Source organism: Coregonus lavaretus, assembly GCF_964263955.1.
Source record: "Coregonus lavaretus genome assembly, contig: HAP1_SCAFFOLD_2941, whole genome shotgun sequence".
In the NCBI taxonomy this organism is placed as follows: domain Eukaryota; kingdom Metazoa; phylum Chordata; class Actinopteri; order Salmoniformes; family Salmonidae; genus Coregonus; species Coregonus lavaretus.
In genome coordinates, this window is record NW_028166749.1 from 1 (window position 1) to 25,696 (window position 25,696).

The window sequence follows — 25,696 nt, forward strand, 5'->3', positions numbered from 1 at the left end:
AAGAGAATGTAGAGAGGAGGGAGTGAAAAAATGACAGGTCCGCAGGGAGTCTAGTTTTCCTCCATTTCTGCTCGGCTGCCCGGAGCCCTCTTCTGTGAGCACGCAATGAGTCGTCAAGCCACGGAGCAGGAGGGGAGGACCGAGCCGGCCGGGAGGATAGGGGACATAGAGAGTCAAAGGATGCAGAAAGGGAGGAGAGGAGGGTTGAGGAGGCAGAATCAGGAGATCGGAGGGAGAAGGATTTAGCAGAGGGAAGAGATGATAGGATGGAAGAGGAGAGAGTAGCGGGAGAGAGAGCGAAGGTTGCGACGGCACATTACCATCGGAGTAGGGGCAGAGTGAGTAGTGTTGGAGGAGAGCGAGAGAGAAAAGGATACAAAGTAGTGGTCGGAGACTTGGAGGGGAGTTGCAGTGAGATTAGTAGAAGAACAGCATCTAGTAAAGATGAGGTCAAGCGTATTGCCTGCCTTGTGAGTAGGGGGGATGGTGAGAGGGTGAGGTCAAAAGAGGAAAGGAGTGGAAAGAAGGAGGCAGAGAGAAATGAGTCAAAGGCAGACGTAGGGAGGTTAAAGTCACCCAGAACTGTGAGGGGTGAGCCATCCTCAGGAAAGGAACTTATCAAGGCGTCAAGCTCATTGATGAACTCTCCAAGGGAATCTGGAGGGCGATAAATGACAAGGATGTTAAGCTTGAATGGGCTAGTGACTGTGACAGCATGGAATTCAAATGAGGAGATAGACAGATGGGTCAGGGGAAAAAGAGAGAATGTCCACTTGGGAGAGATGAGGATTCCTGTGCCACCGCCGCGCTGACCAGATGCTCTCGGGGTATGCGAGAACACATGGTCAGACGAGGAAAGAGCAGTAGGAGTAGCAGTGTTTTCTGTGGTAATCCATGTTTCCGTCAGCGCCAAGAAGTCGAGGGACTGGAGGGTAGCATAGGCTGAGATGAACTCTGCCTTGTTGGCCGCAGAACGGCAGTTCCAGAGGCTGCCGGAGACCTGGAACTCCACGTGGGTCGTGTGCGCAGGGACCACCAGATTAGAGTGGCAGCAGCCATGCGGTGTGAAGCGTTTGTATGGCCTGTGCAGAGAGGAGAGAACAGGGATAGACAGACACATAGTTGACAGGCTACAGAAAAAGGCTACAATAATGCAAAGGAGATCGGAATGAAATGAACTAAACATCTGGGAAAGCGAGAGAGCAGGGCCTCCCTCACTTACGTTTCACTGAAACACTCAAATATAACTCTCCCAACTTCCACTTTAGAAATTATAATTGTTGTAAACTACAGCGGTTCAATGTTTTCTTGGAATAGACTCCAACTTAGTTTATTCAGCTAGCTACCTTGGTACAGTATTCTTCCGTGAAAACCGTCCAGGGCACCTATGACGCCATAGCCAACTAGCATGCCAGCCTCCAATAACACGGTTTAGCACCAATACTCGGTTACAACAAACCAGTGTGTTAACACGCCAAACAGATCATTCGTGTCCGTGTCTAACGTTGTGTAAAGTTTGGGTTAGTTTTGACAGTTTGAGTGAGTACGTCGTCAACTTATTCAGCCAGTTAGTTAGCTAGAATAGTTAGCATACTAGCTAGCCATTGCTCTCTGCCAACGAACCACCCCTCCTCCCACGGCACGAAACACACAGAGAGAGCCAAGGTAACGTTAACTAGTCACCCAGGTCCCGAATTCCCTTGAACGACTCGTTACCAGTATGTAAAAGCAAAACAAAAATAAATGTAGGTTATAACTTACCCTTAGTAGCTACTATTAGCCAGTTAAGTGCAAAGCTAGCCACTGAATCGATTCAGCCAGTTCGGAACCAGTGAAGCGTTGTACAATTCTGGTAAATTTCTCCAAATTCACAGGTTTTCCAGAAATCCCGGTCGGTAGATTCCCGGAATCAACACGGAATAAACAGGAAATCCAGAATCCTCCACCCAGGATGTCTGGAAAACCTGGGAATTATGGGAAAGTTACCAGAATTGTTCTAACCTAAACCAGTAGCTTAGAGGCCATGAAGGATATTGTTTGTGATACAAGGATCAACACCAGGATGCTTCCAAAATCCTCTCTGAAATGGTGTCTTGACAAAGACAAATTCAAGAAATTCTCCAAGCTTTGTTTTTTTCTGTTTTGTCCTCTCTCTCTCTTCCTCACTCCTCAGTGGCTGAAACTGTATATATTCGGCTGGTAAATCTTTAATTTTATGGTTGCAAGTATTAATTAGTGATATTCTGGTATCATTAGTGAAATTTAGTGCTCTGAAGATTAATGTCAAGGTGGCATTTATCTATGAAACATGATATCTTAGTGCTCAATTGTAATTAAAGGGCCTGTATATTCTGGGGCTATGGCTGTCCAAAGCTGAGGGGTGCGTGAAGTCCACGTCCATTAACAAAATACTTTATTACCGTCATTAAAGGGAGAGGCAATATTTAGCCTAACTTGCATTTGGCAGCCTACCCCATACCCTAGCCTACAGCAGCTTATAGAGCTGGGGCCCTGTGTGTCAACCATCTCAGTGTAGGAGTGCTGATCTAGGATCAGGTCCCCCCTGTCCATCTAATCTTGTTCATTGTGACCTAAAAGGCAAAAATGATCCTAAATCACCTCTGGTGTCCTAGGGGAAAGAGATAGGGGTTCACATATGAGGAGACAAACTGCAATACGTCTGGAAATGGTTGTTACAATGATACGCCTGAAATGTGGGTAACCAACCAGAGAATATCACAGCTTGATCACACAACCATGTAATGCTACCTGAATGTGATGTTAGCTCAGTGCAGCTGATCCCATGTAATGCTACCTAAATGTGATGTTAGCTCAGTGCAGCTGATCCCATGTAATGCTACCTGAATGTGATGTTAGCTCCGTGCAGCTGATCCCATGTAATGCTACCTGAATGTGATGTTAGCTCCGTGCAGCTGATCCCATGTAATGCTACCTGAATGTGATGTTAGCTCAGTGCAGCTGATCCCATGTAATGCTACCTAAATGTGATGTTAGCTCAGTGCAGCTGATCCCATGTAATGCTACCTGAATGTGATGTTAGCTCCGTGCAGCTGATCCCATGTAATGCTACCTGAATGTGATGTTAGCTCCGTGCAGCTGATCCCATGTAATGCTACCTAAATGTGATGTTAGCTCAGTGCAGCTGATCCCATGTAATGCTACCTGAATGTGATGTTAGCTCAGTGCAGCTGATCCCATGTAATGCTACCTGAATGTGATGTTAGCTCAGTGCAGCTGATCCCATGTAATGCTACCTGAATGTGATGTTAGCTCAGTGCAGCTGATCCCATGTAATGCTACCTGAATGTGATGTTAGCTCAGTGCAGCTGATCCCATGTAATGCTACCTGAATGTGATGTTAGCTCAGTGCAGCTGATCCCATGTAATGCTACCTGAATGTGATGTTAGCTCAGTGCAGCTGATCCCATGTAATGCTACCTGAATGTGATGTTAGCTCCGTGCAGCTGATCCCATGTAATGCTACCTAAATGTGATGTTAGCTCAGTGCAGCTGATCCCATGTAATGCTACCTGAATGTGATGTTAGCTCAGTGCAGCTGATCCCATGTAATGCTACCTGAATGTGATGTTAGCTCAGTGCAGCTGATCCCATGTAATGCTACCTGAATGTGATGTTAGCTCCGTGCAGCTGATCCCATGTAATGCTACCTGAATGTGATGTTAGCTCAGTGCAGCTGATCCCATGTAATGCTACCTGAATGTGATGTTAGCTCCGTGCAGCTGATCCCATGTAATGCTACCTGAATGTGATGTTAGCTCAGTGCAGCTGATCTGATGGGGTTCCTATGTCTGCAGAATGGTCCGGTTTACAATGGTCCCTCTGATTTCCAAATGAGACATATAAAAACACCAGCTCCACAGGGCACAGCAGAGCCCCCTCATGGCTCGGTTCCAAATGGCAACCTATTCACTATATAGTGCACTACTTTTGACTGCACTGCAGTATATAGGGAAAAGGGTGCATTTTGGGACGAAGGAGCCTTGGCTCTGCTCAAATATCCACACTAGCATACTACTTAGAATGAACTGAAGCGATGTATTGGACATGCGTTCTAAGCGGTAGCCTCAGAATGTGTTGCTATTGGAACATGTAGCTGCATATCTCTCTGGTACCTCCCTGGCTGCCGCAGAGCCCTGTAACTCCTCCCTCTTATCCTTCCTCTCTCTCTCCATATTCAATGTAATATATCCGATAACTAATTATGGTAATTCATGACACCTCTAATTAGCTGTGAGCTTTATCGCCCCGCTGTGCCGTAAAGATCTGGATTTATGTTTTGGTTTGAATGTCACCCAGAGGACAGGCAGTGGGCTGCTGCTCCTGCATCACTCAGCTGAACAGAACAAAACACTGAGCCACTTTACTGGTGATGAGAGAGGGAGGGGGGAGAGAAACAGAGAAAGAGAGAGAGAGAAATAAAGAGATAAAGTAAGAATAAAATAGTGAGTGGGGAGAACAGAGGGAGAGAAGAGAGAGAGAAATAGAGGGAGAGAAGTAAGAGGTGGGCCGAGAAAGAAGAGAGAGAGAGATAGAGAGAGAGAGAGAGAGAGAGAGAGAGAGAGAGGAGAGGAAGCCACTGTAGACTATTTAGATGCAGACAGAATAATATGCCTTCCACAACCCAGACTCAGACTCAGAGGTCAAGAGCCCAGTCAGTGGCAGCCCAGATCCTGCCTGCCAAACAGCCCCTCAGAGGGCCATTACCCCCACTGCTGACGGTGGGTCCGTCCTCCTCGCCATTTCAATCAGGCACACAGCAGGACCGCCCATCTGCCACACAGGGCTCCTCTGCAGGGCCCCGGTCTCTCAGGTATCATAAAACCAACACAGCGCTCCATGACCGCTTGGTCTCTCCCTTCCTCCCATTGACTTCTCTCCTCCTAACTCTATACGGTAGCCTGGTGGGTAGGAGCGTTACTGTCTCCTAACTCTATACGGTAGCCTGGTGGGTAGGAGCGTTACTGTCTCCTAACTCTATACGGTAGCCTGGTGGGTAGGAGCGTTACTGTCTCCTAACTCTATACGGTAGCCTGGTGGGTAGGAGCGTTACTGTCTCCTAACTCTATACGGTAGCCTGGCGGGTAGGAGCGTTACTGTCTCCTAACTCTATACGGTAGCCTGGCGGGTAGGAGCGTTACTGTCTCCTAACTCTATACGGTAGCCTGGTGGGTAGGAGCGTTACTGTCTCCTAACTCTATACGGTAGCCTGGCGGGTAGGAGCGTTACTGTCTCCTAACTCTATACGGTAGCCTGGTGGGTAGGAGCGTTACTGTCTCCTAACTCTATACGGTAGCCTGGTGGGTAGGAGCGTTACTGTCTCCTAACTCTATACGGTAGCCTGGCGGGTAGGAGCGTTACTGTCTCCTAACTCTATACGGTAGCCTGGTGGGTAGGAGCGTTACTGTCTCCTAACTCTATACGGTAGCCTGGCGGGTAGGAGCGCTACTGCCTCCTAACTCTATATGGTAGCCTGGTGGGTAGGAGCGTTACTGTCTCCTAACTCTATACGGTAGCCTGGTGGGTAGGAGCGTTACTGTCTCCTAACTCTATACGGTAGCCTGGCGGGTAGGAGCGTTACTGTCTCCTAACTCTATACGGTAGCCTGGTGGGTAGGAGCGTTACTGTCTCCTAACTCTATATGGTAGCCTGGTGGGTAGGAGCGTTACTGCCTCCTAACTCTATACGGTAGCCTGGCGGGTAGGAGCGTTACTGTCTCCTAACTCTATACGGTAGCCTGGTGGGTAGGAGCGTTACTGTCTCCTAACTCTATACGGTAGCCTGGTGGGTAGGAGCGTTACTGTCTCCTAACTCTATATGGTAGCCTGGTGGGTAGGAGCGTTACTGTCTCCTAACTCTATACGGTAGCCTGGTGGGTAGGAGCGTTACTGTCTCCTAACTCTATACGGTAGCCTGGCGGGTAGGAGCGTTACTGTCTCCTAACTCTATACGGTAGCCTGGTGGGTAGGAGCGTTACTGTCTTCTAACTCTATACGGTAGCCTGGCGGGTAGGAGCGTTACTGCCTCCTAACTCTATACGGTAGCCTGGTGGGTAGGAGCGTTACTGTCTCCTAACTCTATATGGTAGCCTGGCGGGTAGGAGCGTTACTGTCTCCTAACTCTATACGGTAGCCTGGTGGGTAGGAGCGTTACTGTCTCCTAACTCTATATGGTAGCCTGGTGGGTAGGAGCGTTACTGTCTCCTAACTCTATACGGTAGCCTGGTGGGTAGGAGCGTTACTGTCTCCTAACTCTATATGGTAGCCTGGTGGGTAGGAGCGTTACTGTCTCCTAACTCTATACGGTAGCCTGGTGGGTAGGAGCGTTACTGTCTCCTAACTCTATATGGTAGCCTGGTGGGTAGGAGCGTTACTGTCTCCTAACTCTATATGGTAGCCTGGTGGGTAGGAGCGTTACTGTCTCCTAACTCTATACGGTAGCCTGGCGGGTAGGAGCGTTACTGTCTCCTAACTCTATATGGTAGCCTGGCGGGTAGGAGCGTTGGGCCAGTAACCAAAAGGTTGCTGGATCGAATCCCCAAGGTAAAAATCTGTTGTTTTGCCCCTGAGCAAGGCAGTTAACCCACTGTTCCCCAGGCGCTGATGACATGGATGTCGATTAAGGCAGCCCCCCGCACCTCTCTGATTCAGAGGGGTTGGGTTAAATGTAGAAGACACATTTCAATTGAATGCATTCAGTTGTACAATTGACTAGGTATCCCCCTTTCCCTCTACAGGTTCCCTCAGATCTCGCGCTCATCTTTTTAATTAAGCCTTCTCACTTCAACAAGCACAGACCTTTATACGTCCTAAATGGCACCCTATTCCCTATATAGTGCACTACTTTTGACAAGAGCCCTATGGGTAGTGTACTATGCAGGGAATAGGGTGTTATTTGAGACTCTGATTTTTAATTAAGTCTATTCACTTCAACAGGCACAGACCTTTCCCCGTGTCAGCAGCAGCGTAGAAAGGCTGTTCCTTAATGATATGGTCCAGTAGCCTACAGCAGGCCAACTTGGCTCATTGGGAAATTAATTATCCCACTTCTACATATCTTGAGAAAATACAGATGCTTTATAAATGACTAAGAGTGGGTTTACACAGGCAGCCCAATTCAGATCGTTTTGCCCAATTATTGGCGAAATACCTGATCTGATTGGTAAAAAGACAAATTATTGGCAACAGATAAGAATTTGTCTGGGCCCCGTGTAGCTCCGTTGGTAGAGCATGGCATTTGCAACGCTAGGGTTGTGGGTTCGATTCCCACGTGGGGCCAGTATGAAAAATGTATGCACTAACTGTAAGTTGCTTTGGATAAGAGCGTCTGCTAAAATGTAAATATCTGCCTGTGTAAATGCAGCCTAAGGGAATCCTAGGGCTGGTTTCTCAGAGTAAGCCTAATCAAGGACTGAAAAGCTATTTTTAGTCCAGGGTTATACTTAATTTGGGTCTGGGAAACCAGACTGTTTTTTTCTCTAAATCAGTTAAATTAATGGGGCAGTAGACTTCTGTTTTTTATCTTACAGGCAAGCTCACTTTTAGAACAATGAGTTGCAATTTATATATTCAACAACACAATACCACCCAAATCAAATGCATGAAAGAGTGTAGAGTCCATAGAGATCCTATTACATTTAATTATATGGTCTCTCTAAAGGAAGAAATACATGTTCTGCCATCAACAACGGAGCAAAGCTGTACCAGTGGAGGTCAGTTAGAATTACTGCAGACAGGGACTCTGATGCCACCTAGTGGTTGTTTTTCTATACTGCACAGCAGAATACACTTGAGTAGAAGAGGCCCCCAAGCACTGGCCTAGGATCAGCTTGCTATCACCCAATCCTCAGCAGGTCATAAGGGGGTAAATGGGAAACTGACCCGAGATAAGCGTCTAGTAGAGGCAATTTGATCCAACTCCGCATGGAATGGCAGGTAAAGAAAACAAACAACCAGGAGCAGTAGGAAGTATTTATTCAATATGCCTGACCACTAATATACACATATTTCTCAACCAAAGACTCCATAAGCGATTCATTGTAGACAGTTCACAATACAAAGACACTGGACAGACCATGTATCAAAAGGGGAAACGCGGCGATAATAACTTAGAAACAAAAGCAGTTTACTGAACTCAAATACCTGCTGACAAAACTCCTTAAAGCACATTGTAAGATCAAGATGGACATGACATGCATCCATTATTTTTCATTTTGCTACAGACAGTTGGCTTTGCTGCTTAGTTTAACATCCCCTTCAGATATGGTCAGTCTCTATGCATCACACATGGAAGATGGGATTTAGATGCCCTAAAACAAAACACAAAAACAGTACACATCAGTGTTGCTGGAACAAGCCAACAGTTATTTCACCCATGGCTGAGTTGTATGATCAAATACCTGCTCAGGTGGGCCTTTAAATGGCATACAGCTCCATGAGGTATTCTTTAGGCACGATGCCAACAGAACCCTTCATCTCCCCGATCCACCAACCATAGCTCTGGTACTCCTGATAGAGGACAGGAGAGAACAGAGAGGAGTGAAAGAGAGGGAGAGCGAGAGAGAATATAGTGAACAGAGAGAGAAAGAACAGAGATAGAGAGAACAGAAAGAGCATTCCGTATCATTGAATGCACTACAATGCATTTGTTGTAATATATATATATATATATATATATACACACACACATATACACATACATAGAGGAGATGCATCTTGAGCTTGGGGAGCTAATAGAAGTTTAGGTCTCAGGCACGGTTACACACCACGCTGGAAAACCACCACAGATTCACACCGACGTGAGCCGAGTTAGGCAGCAGAGCAGTGTGTGGCTGGTGCCCCATGCAGCAAGCCTCAGTCTGAGTGTAGATCAGGACCAGATGAGGTCAGACATGATGAGGAACAGACCACTACCACCCTCCTCTACAGCCCCCCCCCCCCCCTAAACAGCCCCCCCCCCTCTCCTCTACAGCCCCCCCCTACAGAGATATAAAGGAGGGCCATGACACAGAAGAGAGAGATCTGAAATATAAAGAGGGCCATGCCTCTGCTCTGACAGGTTGCCATTGTAAATAACAATTAGTTCTTAACTGACTTACCTGTAGAAATAAAGGTGAAATAAATAAAAAAGTGGGGAGAGATCTGAGAAGAGCAGAGGATACCTCCCCTCCCTGCCTCCCCCTGCACTCTGGGGCTGGCAGGCTGAGTGAGTGAGTTCAAGGACTATCACTCCCATGTAGGGCCCAGAGTTTCTCCTGGTCAGAGTGATACTCCTGGCCTGCTCACATCATAGAGAGGCTAGTGGATGCTCGTAACGTGCCCATGTCGAGGACCACAGGTCAGGCATGGTGAAGTGCAGTCAGCTAACAGAGAGGCTAGTGGATGCTCGTAACGTGCCCATGTTGAGGACCACAGGTCAGGCATGGTGAAGTGCAGTTAGCTGACAGAGGTGTATATGCCGCCACAATAGCTCTGGTCCAGGGCGATACTAGCCATATGTAACACCCTGGACCAGAGCTAAAGCCACATAAGAGATGAAATACTGGAGTGTCCAAAGACGATGCCATTTAAAAAACAACAACATTTAAGTCATTTAGCAGACGCTCTTATCCAGAGCGACTTACAGTTAGTGAGTGCATACATTTTCATACTGGCCCCCCGTGGGAATCGAACCCACAACCCTGGTGTTGCAAGCGCCATGCTCTACCAACTGAGCAACACAGAGAGCCGAAGCCAATTAGCACATCTAATTAACTACAAGCTGAAACACATCACACACATTATATAATGGCATAAACACTAAACGTCACAATCATCTTATTCATGTGTGACATGATGGAATTGACATTTGGTCCCAAGCCCCCTGGGGGTGATACAGGGTTCTGTGTGTGTGTGGTGTGTGTGTGTGTGTGTTAGCTTCCTGTGTGTATTCTAGAAGCCAGCCACACCTACTGTGGACCAGGACCAGCCCAGTGTTGTCTAGGACCAGCCCAGTGTTGTCTAGGACCAGCCCAGTGTGGACCAGGACCAGCCCAGTGTGGACCAGGACCAGCCCAGTGTGGACCAGGACCAGCCCAGTGTTGACTAGGACCAGCCCAGTGTTGACTAGGACCAGCCCAGTGTTGACTAGGACCAGCACAGTGTTGACTAGGACCAGCCCAGTGTTGACTGCTGGTAGGTAAGTCATGTCTGCCTGACTGAGTTTTGGGGGCTGGAAGCTGGAGACTGGGCCTCAGTCACTAACACATTGTAGGTATAAGGGAGCACAGACCCCACACTGTGACAACATGAGCACACACACACACACACACACACAGATAGATATACATGTTTTGTGTGTAGCAGGTTACATGAAGTTAGATATCCTGACACAACACCCTCCCAACACCCTGGGATGGGGCTGACTGGGGGGTCTGACAGCTGTGCTAGGGGTGGGGGCCCGCTGTCCGCTCAGGCTATTCCTGGTCTCTGGATAGTGGGAGGGTGTGTGTGTGTGTGTGTGTGTGTGTGTGTGTGTGTGTGTGTGTGTGACTGTGCAGCCCCTCCTCCCCCTCCTGATGCAGCTGGTCTGTGTGAGTGTCCAGACAGGTTTTATGGTCATTACCTCCCAGAACCACAACCCCCAACACCAAGGTTCCAGGTCAACTAAAGGCTCTTTCAGTCTGCACACTGACCCAATGAAAGGACAATTTGATTACTGCTTCTCTTCAGGATGTGGGCTGTTGTGTTACCATGTTTGTCTACTATGCACATTGGCATTGCACAGCATCTCTGATCATTCCCCCTTCAGATGGAATTAAACACTTTGGACATAGAATGATAACATGGATTAAAAAAAACAAAATTAAGTCATTACACAGTAATAAACTGCACTGTTGGTAAAGAAAGGTGGTCAGTCGTTTTCAGAAACAGACGCTGATAGTTCTTATATCAACCACTAGATGGCAGGCTTGATCCTAAAAAACAGAGCTCTCGTTGAGTCTCAGTAGGAAATAAGTATATTTCTTACAGCCCTCCAGAGTGAAAACTAGAGGAGTTTCCCTGTTGACCATTACATTGTATTCGCCAAACAAGAGACTGATGTGAAACAGTGCCATTCTGCAAATACATACGGCATCAAACCACTAAGAAAGACATTGGATGATGGAGGTACAAATTATGTACAGTGGGTTACGCAGCCTCCAATTAGAAAATATTGGAGATATTATTTAAATGGCTGATTACACATCAACAATGTATCACAATGTTTAAACCATGAATGTATTCATATTTTAGGCTACTCCACACAATCACTCTTTAGTTCCCCACACCTGGCAAACAAACAACCCTCCTACATCTCGCTAGCTGACAAGCCTCAGAAATTGGGCGCCCACCACACGTCCTCACCTGGTCTGAATGGAGTGGCGGACTCCGCCTGCCGCTTCCTGAGAACACACATCCCCATTAAGGCCTGGCTAGGTGAGAGAGGCATCAGAGGTGTGTGGCCCCTGGCCTGTCTGCCTGTCTACCTGTCTGCCTGTCTGCCTGTCTACCTGTCTACCTGTCTGTCTGCCTGTCTGCCTGTCTGCCTGTCTGCCTGCCTGCCTGCCTGCCTGCCTGTCTGCCTGTCTGCCTGTCTGCCTGTCTGCCTGCCTGCCTGTCTGCCTGCCTGCCTGCCTGCCTGTCTGCCTGCCTGCCTGTCTGTCTGTCTGCCTGCCTGCCTGCCTGTCTGCCTGTCTGCCTGCCTGCCTGTCTGCCACCATCTGCCTCCCTCCCTACCTGCCTGCCGTGGAGGCTGTGGAGGAGGAGGAGGAGATGGAGGGAGTGCTGAAAGCAACCCAGGCAGACGAAGGGAGGGAGGATAGAGGTGATGGAATAGCCAGGTGGGCCCAGCTTCACACCAAGAACACTAAAAACCTTTCCATTGTGACAACTAATCCCCATCACACAGTGGCCAGAGAGAGAGAGAGAGAGAGAGAGGCTGCTGGGCCCTGGTCAAAAGTAGTGCACTATGTAGGGAATAAGGTGCCATTTGGGACACAGATAGAGTGAGGGCCCAGACCCAAACCCACCTCAGCCTTTCACCAGTCCTGGAGCTGCTCCCCAGGCTACGGGCTACAGGCCAGCCGCTGCCAGTAAGGATATGAAATGTCTACCCTTCAGAGGGCCCACTAATAACTGACCACTTTAGGTGGTTTGTCTAGTCTGGTGCAGCCATTCATAGAGACCTTTAGAAATACCACAGAATCTAGTAACACTTGCCATAAGAGGACATACACTTAAACTGGCTTCTAAGGAGAAGATAACTAGCTCATATGTTAAACTCTTATATTAATGCTTATCAGCTGCTTAGGATTTTTGCTTACTATTTGCTATGTTATGGAACATGTCAAGCCGTTGTGATTGATATGAATGATTGAATAAGGGCATCGTGTGAGTCTCCTCTGTGTATAGCTCTTCACAACAAGCAGGATCCGCATCAAGCAGGACCCGCATCAAGCAGGACCCGCAACAAGCAGGACCCGCAACAAGCAGGACCCGCATCAAGCAGGACCCGCATCAAGCAAGCAACCTTAAGCCTGTGAAAAGGAGATCATCCTAAACCTCGAGGGATTGCCAATGATCCCTGTCTGTAGGTGAGAGTGAGGATGAAGAGGGTTGGTTCCTCCAGCCCAGACCTACCTTGCTGAGGATGTAGATGGCGTCTCCCCGTCTGAAGGACAGTTCATCTGGTTGATCTCCTGTACAGTCCCATATCCCCTGGTAGTAGTTCTGGTAGTCCGTGGTCTTATTCACTGGAGAGAGACAGACAGCGAGAGAGAGAGATTATAGGAGAGAGATGGATCAGAATCAAAATGTTCCCCAGTGTCTACAGTACATGGGTGCTTATTGTGATGTCATGGTGTGTAATCTCCAGGGGTGGTAGAGAGCTGACAGAACAATACAGACTAGTCATCGCTCTCCTTCTCCCTCCCTCTTGCCCTCTCCTCCTTTATGGTTCTGCTCCCAGATATCTAACTGATTACTTTCCCCATGTTAGGGATGCACACAAATCACAGCACCAGATCAGGTGTTGCTAATGTGTGCTTATACAGGTTCAGGAGTAATGCTGGGAAAGGTACTTTGTTGTATACTGGAGCCTCAGAGTGGAATGTGTTGCCTCTGCCCATAAAAACGATGTCCTCTCTGGGCAGCTTTAAAAAACAATTTTAAAAAACAGTTTGATGTGTTCTGTGGCCATTTGAATGTACCCTACAATGTAACTGCAATGATGATAGATATTCTTCCTCTTCTTTGTTTTTATGTTGTATTATCTCTCTGTCATACTGTGTGCAACCGTGTTGGATCTTGCACAGCCATCTTGTCTCAAGAGGAACACAACGTAAATAAGTCCCAGACTTTGTGTGATTTTACTCATGTGCATGTATGGATTTTCAAAGTTTTATGTGTGCTTGTTTTTAAAAATGGTCTAATTAATAAACTAAACTTCCTCAGTCTTCTCCTATGATGTGTACAGGGTATTGAGCCTCTATAGCTTTTATACATGGTAACCACATACCACTCAAGAGTGGACCATTTCTTGTCTGAGGGGTTAAAAATAGCTTTCATTTTGTTTGTACTGACATCATGCAAATGCATGTGGTTTTCTGAAATGCAGAAATAAGAGGTAGGAGTAGGTTATTTCCAGAACAGTGTGAAATGTCTGTGTGCTTTTTCACCAGGACTTCCTCTCCGTCATCATGACTTCCCTTTCCAAGTGTGCCTTCTCTCTAAACTGGCATCCTCTTCTTGATTCTGCAATGATCTGAACCACTCTGAAGTCTGTGTTTGGTGAGGTTAAAGGATGAGAGGCAGGCAGGTCTCTCTCTGTCCAGTTACCTGGAGCTTTAGTGGGTGGGCTGGGTTTGCTGTGTGGCGTGGGTGGTTCCACCTTGGGCTTTGGAGGGGTGGGCAAGGGAGGAGTGGGAATGTCCTCCTCTGTGGAGAGAGAGAGAGAGAGAGAGAGAGAGAGAGAGAGAGAGAGAGAGAGAGAGAGAGAGAGAGAGAGAGAGAGAGAGAGAGAGAGAACAAATCCTAATGAATGAGATCACATGAACATGGGGGACCTGATCCTAGATCAGCACTTCTACTCTGAGACTCTTTATGAATATGGGCCCAGGACAGAGCCCCAGCTAGTCAGCCACATCTGTTGCCACACCTGTTGCTTAACACGCTTGTAACATAGTGCACTACTTTTGACATGGTAGAGAGAGGGAGAGAGAGAGAGGTTTAGAGAAGTTGAGAGAGAGGTAGAGAGAGGTGTAGAGAGAGGTAGAGAGAAGTTGAGAGAGAGAGAGAGGTGTAGAGAGGTTGAGAGAGGTGTAGAGAGAGGTAGAGAGAGGTGTAGAGAGGTTAAGAGAGGTAGAGAGGTGTAGAGAGGTGTAGAGAGAGTTGCAGAGAGAGGTGTAGAGAGGTAGAGAGAGAGGTAGAGAGAGGTTGAGAGAGGTGTAGAGAGAGGTTGAGAGAGGTTGAGAGAGGTGTAGAGAGAGGTTGAGAGAGGTAGAGAGGTGTAGAGAGGTTGAGAGAGGTAGAGAGGTGTAGAGAGGTTGAGAGAGGTGTAGAGAGAGGTTGAGAGAGGTAGAGAGAGAGGTTGAGAGAGGTAGAGAGAGAGGTAGAGAGGTGTAGAGAGGTTGAGAGAGAGAGTAAACAGTAGTCAGTAGTTGCACCTCAATTAATTAACATAAACAAATAGCTGTGTACTGTTACTATGGTGTTGTGAGAGGGATTTAGCCTGGCTGTAGACTGTTACTATGGTGTTGTGAGACACGTGTTGTCGTCGTCGGGTGAGGTTATCTCTCTCTCTGGCGGGAGGTAAGCTTGGCTTATATGGCTTATATACATAGTTTGGGCTTTGTCGAGTAAAGCTTAAACTATGTATTTAGATTGTAGTTAGGTATTGTAGGTAGTTATCGTGGGTTGTTGTATGTAATTATTGTAGGTTAGTATTGTATTCGGCTGAGCCCGGTGAAGCACGAAGCTAGCTAACCCACTACCTGGACTAGCTGGTGGGTAGCTACTGGTATCTATTAGCAACTGTGGATAGTTGTTTCACGCCTGAGAGTACCTGTAATTACGCCAGCTAGCTGCCTACAATAATTACATACAATAATGCCTACCATTCAGCTGTTTTTCTAACCTCATTGTCTGAAGCGTTAACGTTAGGTAGTAAGTGGCTACTGTGCTTGAAATTTAGCTAGCTTGTTGCTACCTGGATGGCTACTAAACAATAGCTGGAACGACCTAGCGAACAGACGCGAACTGGCTGAGTCAATCCAGTGGCTAGCTTTGCACTTGGCTTGCTAACAGTAGCTGCTAGGGGTAAGTTATAACCTACATTTGTGTTTTGCTTTTACATACTGGTAGCCAGAGTCGTTCAAGGGAATTCGGGACATGGGTGACTAGTTAACGTTAGCTTGGCTCTCTCTGTGTGTTCGTGCCGTGGGAGGAGATGTTTCTTCGTTGTCTGTAAGCAATGGCTAGCTAGTATGCTAACTATTCTAGCTAACTAACTGGCTGAATAAGTTGACGACGGACTCGCTCAAGCTGTCGGGACTAACCCACAACGTTAGACACGGACACAAATGATCTGCTTGGCGTGTTGACACACTGGTGGTTTGTTGTGGCCGAGTATTGGTGCTAAACCGTGTTGTTGGAGTCCGGCATGCTAGTTGGCTGTGGCGTCATATGACTAGGTGCCCTGGACGATTTTCACGGAAGAATACTGTACCAAGGTAGCTTGCTGAATAAACTAAGTTAGTCTATTCCTAGAAAACATTGAACCGCTGTAGTTTACAACAATTATAGTTTCTGAGGTGGAAGTTGGGAGAGTTATATTTGGGTGTTTCAGTGAAACGTAAGTGAGGGAGGCCCCGCTCTCTCCTTTCCCAGATGTTTAGTTCATTTCATTCCGATCTCCCTTGCATTATTGTAGCCATTTTCTGTAGCCTATCAACTATGCCTCTGTCTATCCCTGTTCTCTCCTCTCCGCACAGGCTATACAAACGCCTCACACCGCGTGGCTGCTGCCTCTCTAACCTGGTGGTCCCTGCACACACCACCCACGTGGAGTTCCAGGTCTCAGGCAGCCTCTGGAACTGCCGTTCTGCGGCCAACAAGGCAGAGTTCATCTCAGCCTATGCTACCCTCCAGTCCCTCGACTTCTTGGCGCTGACGGAAACATGGATTACCACTGAAAACACTGCTACTCCTACTGCTCTCTCCTCGTCTGACCATGTGTTCTCGCATACCCCGAGAGCATCTGGTCAGCGGGGTGGTGGCACAGGAATCCTCATCTCTCCCAAGTGGACATTCTCTCTTTTTCCCCTGACCCATCTGTCTATCTCCTCATTTGAATTCCATGCTGTCACAGTCACTAGCCCATTCAAGCTTAACATCCTTGTCATTTATCGCCCTCCAGGTTCCCTTGGAGAGTTCATCAATGAGCTTGATAAGTTCCTTTCCTGAGGATGGCTCACCCCTCACAGTTCTGGGTGACTTCAACCTCCCTACGTCTACCTTTGACTCATTTCTCTCTGCCTCCTTCTTTCCACTCCTTTCCTCTTTTGACCTCACCCTCTCACCGTCCCCCCCTACTCACAAGGCAGGCAATACGCTTGACCTCATCTTTACTAGATGCTGTTCTTCTACTAATCTCACTGCAACTCCCCTCCATGTCTCCGACCACTACTTTGTATCATTTTCTCTCTCGCTCTCCTCCAACACTACTCACTCTGCCCCTACTCAGATGGTAATGCGCCGTCGCAACCTTCGCTCTCTCTCTCCCGCTACTCTCTCCTCTTCCATCCTATCATCTCTTCCTTCTGCTAAATCCTTCTCCCTCCAATCTCCTGATTCTGCCTCCTCAACCCTCCTCTCCCCCCTTTCTGCATCTTTTGACTCTATGTCCCCTATCCTCCCGGCCAGCTCGGTCCTCCCCTCCTGCTCCGTGGCTTGATGACTCATTGCGAGCTCACAGAACAGGGCTCCGGGCTGCCGAGCGGAAATGGAGGAAAACTAGACTCCCTGCGGACCTGGCATCTTTTCACTCCCTCCTCTCTACATTTTCTTCATCTGTTTCTGCTGCTAAAGCCACTTTCTACCACTCTAAATTCCAAGCATCTGCCTCTAACCCTAGGAAGCTCTTTGCCACCTTCTCCTCCCTGCTGAATCCTCCCCCCCCCCCCCCCCCCCCTCCCTCTCTGTGGATGACTTCGTCAACCATTTTGAAAAGAAGGTTGACGACATCCGATCCTATGCTTTGACTTCTTTCTCCCCTCTCTCTCCAGATAAAATCTTGCGACTTGTGACGGCTGGCCGCCCAACAACCTGCCCGCTTGACCCTATCCCCTCCTCTCTTCTCCAGACCATCTCCGGTGACCTTCTCCCTTACCTCACCTCGCTCATCAACTCATCCTTGACCGCTGGCTATGTCCCTTCCGTCTTCAAGAGAGCGAGAGTTGCACCCCTTCTCAAAAAAACAACACTCGATCCCTCTGATGTCAACAACTACAGACCAGTATCCCTTCTTTCTTTTCTCTCCAAAACTCTTGAGCGTGCCGTCTTTAGCCAACTCTCTTGCTATCTCTCTCAGAATGACCTTCTTGATCCAAACCAGTCAGGTTTCAAGACTGGTCATTCAACTGAGACTGCTCTTCTCTGTGTCACGGAGGCTCTCCGCACTGCTAAAGCTAACTCTCTCTCCTCTGCTCTTGTCCTTCTAGACCTGTCTGCTGCCTTTGATACTGTGAACCATCAGATCCTCCTCTCCACCCTCTCCGAGCTGGGCATCTCCGGCGCGGCTCACTCTTGGATTGCGTCCTACCTGACCGGTCGCTCTTACCAAGTGGCGTGGCGAGAATCTGTCTCCGCACCACGTGCTCTCACCACTGGTGTCCCCCAGGGCTCAGTTCTAGGCCCTCTCCTATTCTCGCTATACACCAAGTCACTTGGCTCTGTCATATCCTCACATGGCCTCTCCTATCATTGCTACGCAGACGACACACAACTAATCTTCTCCTTTCCCCCTTCTGATAACCAGGTGGCGAATCGCATCTCTGCATGTCTGGCAGAAATATCAGTGTGGATGACGGATCACCACCTCAAGCTGAACCTCGGCAAGACGGAGCTGCTCTCGGAGAGTTCGGAGAGTATGACCCTGCCTTACACAGGAAGCGGCACAGGTCCTAATCCAGGCACTTGTCATCTCCCGTCTGGATTACTGCAACTCGCTGTTGGCTGGGCTCCCTGCCTGTGCCATTAAACCCCTACAACTCATCCAGAATGCCGCAGCCTGTCTGGTGTTCAACCTTCCCAAGTTCTCTCACGTCACCCCGCTCCTCCGCACACTCCACTGGCTTCCAGTTGAAGCTCGCATCTGCTACAAGACCATGGTGCTTGCCTACGGAGCTGTGAGGAGAACGGCACCTCCGTACCTTCAGGCTCTGATCAGTCCCTACACCCAAACGAGGGCATTGCGTTCATCCACCTATGGCCTGCTGGCCCCCCTACCTCTGCGGAAGCACAGTTCCCGCTCAGCCCAGTCAAAACTATTCGCTGCTCTGGTACCCCAATGGTGGAACAAGCTCCCTCACGACCCCAGGACAGCGGGAACTGACGGCTGTTTTCTTCTAGTGTCACCACCTTCCGGAGACACTTGAAACCCCACCTCTTTAAGGAATACCTGGGATAGGATAAAGTAATCCTTCTACCCCCCCTTACCCAACCCCCCCAAAAAAATTAAAAATACATATTGTAAAGTGGTTATCCCACTGGCTATAAGGTGAATGCACTAATTTGTAAGTCACTCTGGATAAGAGCGTCTGCTAAATGACGTAAATGTAAATGACGTAAAATGTGAGGGATTTAGCCTGGCTGTAGACTGTTACTATGGTGTTGTGAGAGGGATTTAGCCTGGCTTAGACTGTTACTATGGGATTGTGAGAGGGATTTAGCCTGGCTGTAAACTGTTACTATGGTGCTGCGAGAGGGATTTAGCCTGGCTGTAAACTGTTACTATGGTGTTGTGAGAGGGATTTAGCCTGGCTTAGACTGTTACTATGGTGTTGTGAGAGGGATTTAGCCTGGCTTAGACTGTTACTATGGTGTTGTGAGAGGGATTTAGCCTGGCTTAGACTGTGACTATGGTGTTGTGAGAGGGATTTAGCCTGGCTTAGACTGTTACTATGGTGTTGTGAGAGGGATTTAGCCTGGCTTAGACTGTTACTATGGTGTTGTGAGAGGGATTTAGCCTGGCTGTAAACTGTTACTATGGTGTTGTGAGAGGGATTTAGCCTGGCTGTAAACTGTTACTATGGTGCTGCGAGAGGGATTTAGCCTGTCTGAGGACTGTTACTTTGAAGAATCTAAAATATATTTTGATTTGTTTAACACTTTTTGGGTTACTACATGATTCCATATGTGTTATTTCATAGTTTTGAGGTCTTCACTATTATTCTACAATGTAGAAAATAGTAAAAATAAAGAAAAACCCTTGAATGAGTAGGTGTGTCCAAACTTTTGACTGGTAGTGTATGTATGTATGTATGTATGTATGTATGTATGTATGTATGTATGTATATGTATGTGTGTGTGAGAAATGGTAGACCTGGGAGTTCTTCGTAGATGTCATCGTCAATAGGCTCCGCCTCGACAGTGCCAATGTCATCGTACGTCTCCTCGTCCAACGGAATGACCCCTGACATGTCTGCAAACTCACACGCACAGCCACACAGCCACACATCCACACACACACACACACAGCCACCCACATCCACACACACACACACACACACCCACATCCACACACACACACACACACACAGCCACCCTCACACAAAGCCTCAAATTAAAGAAGGGAATTTGTCTATACTTGTTACTATTAAACTATTCATAAAAGACTTGACGTGAAAAGTGCGTTGGATAAAATATTAGGTATAATGGTGAGTATTACAAACCTCTCAACACAAAATCTATCTGCTCCACCCATTCCTCTGCCTCTTTCTGAGATGACGCACAGAACTGAGAGAGCAGGGGAGAGACAGAGAGAGCGGTAGAGGTAGAAAGAGATAGAGAGAGAGAGAGAGCGAGGTAGGTAGAGTGAGAGGTAGGTAGAGAGAGAGAGAGGGAGAGAGAGAGAGAGAGAGAGCGCGAGGTAGGTAGAGAGAGCGGTAGAGGTAGAGAGAGAGGTAGAGAGAGAGAGAGCGAGAGAGGTAGCGAGAGAGGTAGAGAGGTAGAGAGAGGAGAAAGAGAGGGGTAGGTAGAGAGAGGGAGGAGAAAGAGAGGGGTAGGTAGAGAGGTAGAGAGAGAGAGGAGAAAGAGAGGGGTAGAGAGAGAGAGAGAGAGAGAGAGAGGAGAAAGAGAGGGGTAGGTAGAGAGAGAGAGAGAGAGAGAGAGAGGAGAAAGAGAGGGGTAGGTAGAGAGAGGTAGAGAGAGAGGAGAAAGAGAGGGGTAGGTAGAGAGAGGTAGAGAGAGAGAGGAGAAAGAGAGGGGTAGAAGAAAACAGCCGTCAGTAGTTTCACCTAAATTAATTAACATAAACAAATAGCACGGTATTTATGCATTAGCTAAACTTTCCTCAAGGAAGGAAAAAACTAGCTAAGAAACCTGAATGTATGTGAGAAATACTTTAATAAAACTCTAAATGTGTATGTTTTGCATCATCATTATGATGTGGTCAGTGACACTTTGCTTTTTGAAAGTCCAATCTTTTGAAAAATGGACTGCTGACATGCAAAACCTTTTGAGAGTGTATCAACAGTGGACTAATAAAAAAATGTTTGGGACATAGCGACGCGCTCTGAGACCACCATCTGCTGGGGAAAGCACAGCCCGAACGCACACCTCCCCACAATTCCCAACCAACGTGGCTCCTGTACGCTTCCTCTATTATTTTGAATATGTTGACAGTTGGAGAAATTGCTTGAGCTGAGCTGAGAATTCAAAATTGTATGAAAGCCAACAGTCCAATATTCTAGAACACTGCTGTGTGGACGCATACACGTTTTGGACTATGATAGAAGCTTTATCGGGAATGTTTACCAGACAGATAAATCTTAGTCATGGACTAAAAAGCTATTTCAATGAGATTCTAGATATTCTCCAAGGCACGGTGAATGTGTCCGGGAAACCGGCCCATAGTGGTTGCAGAAATGTTACATGGACAGACTGCACTGATTATGGTATGGTATGCCTCAAAGTGTCATCAAGAGACAAGCTCTCTCTCTCACATGATATACTCGCTTGTCAGAGGCAGAAATTTCAAAGCAGCAATCTTTCTTGGAATCTTTTCGCAGGGTGTTATTCATCTTGACACTGTAGCCATCAATCGCAAACTCGCCCTTCTGCTGCTTGTCTGTCAGAGGAGAGAGAGAGAGAGAGAGATAAACACAACAACAACTCATGATTACTAGAGTAACATCATTGTTTGGCTATAAATTCTAAATATATTCAATAAATATTGAATACTATGAAAATATCAAATATACATTCCCAAACGCCAAAAACTACAGTTGTGTGTGAAGTCATGAATGTTGAATACCTTTCTCACTGCCATAGTAGTAGAATGTGTGGTTGAATACCTTTCTCACTGCCGTAGTAGTAGAATGTGTGGTTGAATACCTTTATCACTGCCGTAGTAGTAGAATATGTGGTTGCTCAAAGCGCACCATCTCTTCTGCCACTCTGTGCCAAAGAAGCTGTGATCTGTGGAAGACAATGGGAACATTACCATCAACATAGTCGTACAATCCAGAATCTGGAGGCTCATAAACAGTGTTGTTTCCCCCAAAGTCCCAGAGTATGTGTTGTGTATGTTAGTGAAGACACCAATGTCGTACATAAACAATATATGTGTATATATGAATATATGCATGTCTATGGAAGACCCCCACCCTTCCTGCGTTTCTCCAGGTGTCCGGCCTTGAAGACAGACTGGAGGTCCTGAGCTGCCACAGCTGGAGACTGCTGAGCACCTATAAGGAGAGAGACAATGATGCAAGTCTATCAACCTTCCATCAACCTTCTTTCCATTCTCATCATTTAGATCAATGACTATGGCTAAGCCGATTGGACAACTGTTACTTTGGCAAAACAGGAAATAGTACAGTTTTGCTTCGTCTTTTCTTGCAATTGCTCCCGGAAACGAAGATGACCTACTACACAGTCCCAGACTCCAATGAACTTCAGTGAAAATGCACCTTTAAAATGTTCAAAAAGAGAGTAACACGTCTTTGCTTTTTTGGTTTGTCATCAGTTCAGTCGATATAGAAGTTAAGCATCTCTTAGTCCAGAAGGGAACAATATTTTTGCAGCCAACTAGTGCAGCCAGGAGACTGCTTGCCTTGTTCAGAGTGCAACTTCAATGCAAATGTTCAACTTTCTGTGTCAAAGTTGCTCTGTGTGAAAGAGGGGCCATAAAACTGACAGCTGCTTAAAGGCCAATAAAACCCAGACCCCTTTACCCTTTCACAAGGTTCATCTTGATACTATTAACAAAACCAAATACAAACGCTGTATAGGTTACTGTTATGGGAGCTGGACAACTGTATACATAGGCATGCATTTTCTTGGACAGTAGTAGAAATGTTCAGTGGTAACTCTAGACCTCTTGACTGCACCCTGCGAGGTTCTAGGCTGTGAGTAATAAACTACACTCTCTGTCACAAGGGGCCAACCCACAGCTGTGCCCTTCAAATGGCTTCCAAAGTCAGTTGCCAAGTTACAACTGGAATGTCAGTGCTCTCACAATCTCCTTCAGCTCCCTCTCTCTCACAATCTCCTTCAGCTCTCTCTCTCACAATCTCCTTCAGCTCTCTCTCTCACAATCTCCTTCAGCTCCCTCTCTCTCACTCTCACAATCTCCTTCAGCTCTCTCTCTCACAATCTCCTTCAGCTCTCTCTCTCAATCTCCTTCAGCTCTCTCTCTCTCACACACACAATCTTCTTCAGCTCTCTCTCACAATCTCCTTCAGCTCCCTCTCTCTCACTCTCACAATCTCCTTCAGCTCTCTCTCTCACAATCTCCTTCAGCTCTCACAATCTCCTTCAGCTCTCTCTCTCTCACAATCTCCTTCAGCTCTCTCTCACAATCTCCTTCAGCTCTCTCTCTCACAATCTCCTTCAGCTCTCGCTCTCTCTCTGAGCGAGAGAAACACTACATGACCAAAAGTATGTGGACACCTGCTCATCAAACATCTCATTCCAAAATCATAGGCATTAATATGGAGTTGGTCCCCCCTTTGCTGCTATAACAGCCTCCACTCTTCTGGGAAGGCTTTCCACTAGATGTTGGAACATTGCTGCGGGGACATGATTCCATTCAGCCACAAAAGCATTAGTGAGGTCAGGCACTGATGTTGAGCGATTAGGCCTGGCTCGCAGTCAGCGTTCCTATTCATCCCAAAGGTGTTTGATGGGGTTGAGGTCAGGGCTCTGTGCAGGCCAGTCAAGTTCTTCCACACCGATCTCGACAAGCAATTTCTGTATGGACCTCGCTTTGTGCACGGGGGCATTGTCATGCTGAAACAGGAAAGGGTCTTCCCCAAACTGTTGCCACAAAGCTGGAAGAACAGAAATTGTGTATGGTGATCTTAGGCTTGTGTGTGGCTTCTCGGCCATGGAAACCCATTTCATGAAGCTCCCGACAAACAGTTGTTGTGCTGACGTTGCTTCCAGAGGCAGTTTGGAACTCGGTAGTGAGTGTTGCAACCGATTACAGACAATTTTTACGCGCTGTGCGCTTCAGCACTCACCGGTCCCGTTCTGTGAGCTTGTGTAGCCTACCACTTCGCGGCTGAGCCGTTGTTGCTCCTAGACGTTTCCACTTCACAATAACAGCACTTACAGTTGACAGTGGCAGCTCTAGCAGGGCAGAAATTTGACGAACTGACTTGTTGGAAAGGTTGCATCCTATGACGGTGCCATGTTGAAAGTCACTGAGCTCTTCAGTATGTCCATTCTATTGCCAATGTTTGTCTATGGAGACTGCATGGCTGGGTGCTCGATTTTATACACCTGTCAGCAATGGGTATGGCTGAAATAATCAAATCCACTCATTTGTCCACATACTTTTGTATGCATGTAAATAAATGTCTGTAGTTTAGTGTACGGTAGACTGTATCAGAGTCAGGGGCCATTTCAATTCAGTCAATTCAGGAAGTAAACTGAAATTCTAGCTCATTCCAATTGTTTTCTTTCAAAGAAGCATGAATTTAAATGTGTGTTCCTTGAATCCAACCCTGCTATACACCCTAGTGTTAACCCTGGTCTATACACTTGTGTTAACCCTGCTATACACCCAACTGTTTGTGACATACCTTCACAGGTCTCATCATCCTTATCTGTGCGTTCTGACCCTCCATCATTGTTGCTGTCCACCTCTTCTTCCTCTTCTGAGTCCTCTGCATCTCCTGGTTCATAACCGTAGTTGTTGATATAGTACAGTTAGACACACGCCCGTCCCAAATGTCCCCCTATTATCTATATAGTGCACTACTTCTGACCAAGGCCCATTGGGGAATAGGGTGCCATTTGGGAGGTAAGTATAATATCGGCCAACTGTACTGCATGTTACTTAGATGTATTTTTAAACACATTGACATCAAGCACACAGCGATAAAACATACGTTTCTCGTTGAAATCTTGAGGGTATCTGTAAGACACGAGAAGGAAACGATTTATCGGCACATAACAACTGAAAAACAGCTATAGTTATATTCATGAACCAACGAACTGTTGCAAAAGCACAAAGTATTTATAATATATAAAGGTTATTCTGTAGTCTAATCTAACTGTAAGTCGCTCTGGATATGAGCGTCTGCTAAATGACTAAAATGTAAAAATGTAAACATACCCAGATTTGACCTCTTTGATCCGCTTTACAAAGGCTTCTCTTTTCTCCTTCGCCTTCTTGCTCAAATTCTCTCCTTTCAGACCATAGGAGAGGAAATCTTCAAGATCTTAAAAGGGGAAGAAATGTGAAGGCATCAAAGTTTGAGGTCATGTGATCACAATAATTAACCAGAATGACGAAGACCATTCCCAAATATTTAATTGAATATTCAACTATAGTCTAAATATTAAAAACAATTCCCCGTTTTTAGGATACATTTCTAACTTTTCCACATGAAAACATTGTCCTTTTGGTTTTAGTATAATTGTTTTGGAGCGATAAACAAAAACTTCGGATGGAAACGTGTGTACAATAGGTGGCATGCCTATTCATTTCAATACTGCCAATTAATAAACGAATCATATTAGTTACAACTCAAGGGTGCACCTGTTTGTTTGTGGCAATCGTCTCTATGGTGGAAAGACCTCTACCATCCATATAGCAGTGAAACAAAGCCACTTACTTCCTCTTTTTCAAAACAGTTATAAAATATTTTTGTAAAACTTCACGTTTGACAACGATAGGATAGAAATCAATTACACTAACACGTCGATTATTAGAAATACCTGAAATAAGCGTCGTTAACTCCTCCGGAATTGCCCGCATAGTAAAAAACACAAAGTAAAAAATCCAGCAAGGGTAGACTGGAACACGGAAGCTCTGGTGGGCTGAGAGATACGGAAGTTATAGAATAATTTCACTAATCAAATACAATTACCACTGGCTACAGCGCAGCGACACTATTCAACTATTG

General features: G+C 46.7%; 1 protein-coding gene across 1 annotated transcript; it reads right to left on the bottom strand.

Moving 5' to 3' along the window:
- Window positions 1–7,995: 7,995 nt before the first annotated feature.
- LOC311114353 (src kinase-associated phosphoprotein 2-like) lies at window positions 7,996–25,598 on the bottom strand. Its single transcript, XM_084189615.1, has 13 exons — window positions 25,509–25,598; window positions 24,904–25,009; window positions 24,677–24,702; window positions 24,368–24,460; window positions 21,944–22,024; window positions 21,672–21,755; window positions 21,281–21,405; window positions 20,009–20,072; window positions 19,660–19,758; window positions 13,896–13,994; window positions 12,699–12,811; window positions 8,438–8,546; window positions 7,996–8,347 (listed from the first exon to the last, which is right to left on the bottom strand). The coding sequence occupies exons 1-12, from the start codon at window positions 25,546–25,548 to the stop codon at window positions 8,454–8,456; spliced, it is 1,023 nt and encodes a 340-aa protein (XP_084045741.1). The 5' UTR covers window positions 25,549–25,598; the 3' UTR covers window positions 7,996–8,347; window positions 8,438–8,453.
- Window positions 25,599–25,696: the final 98 nt, after the last annotated feature.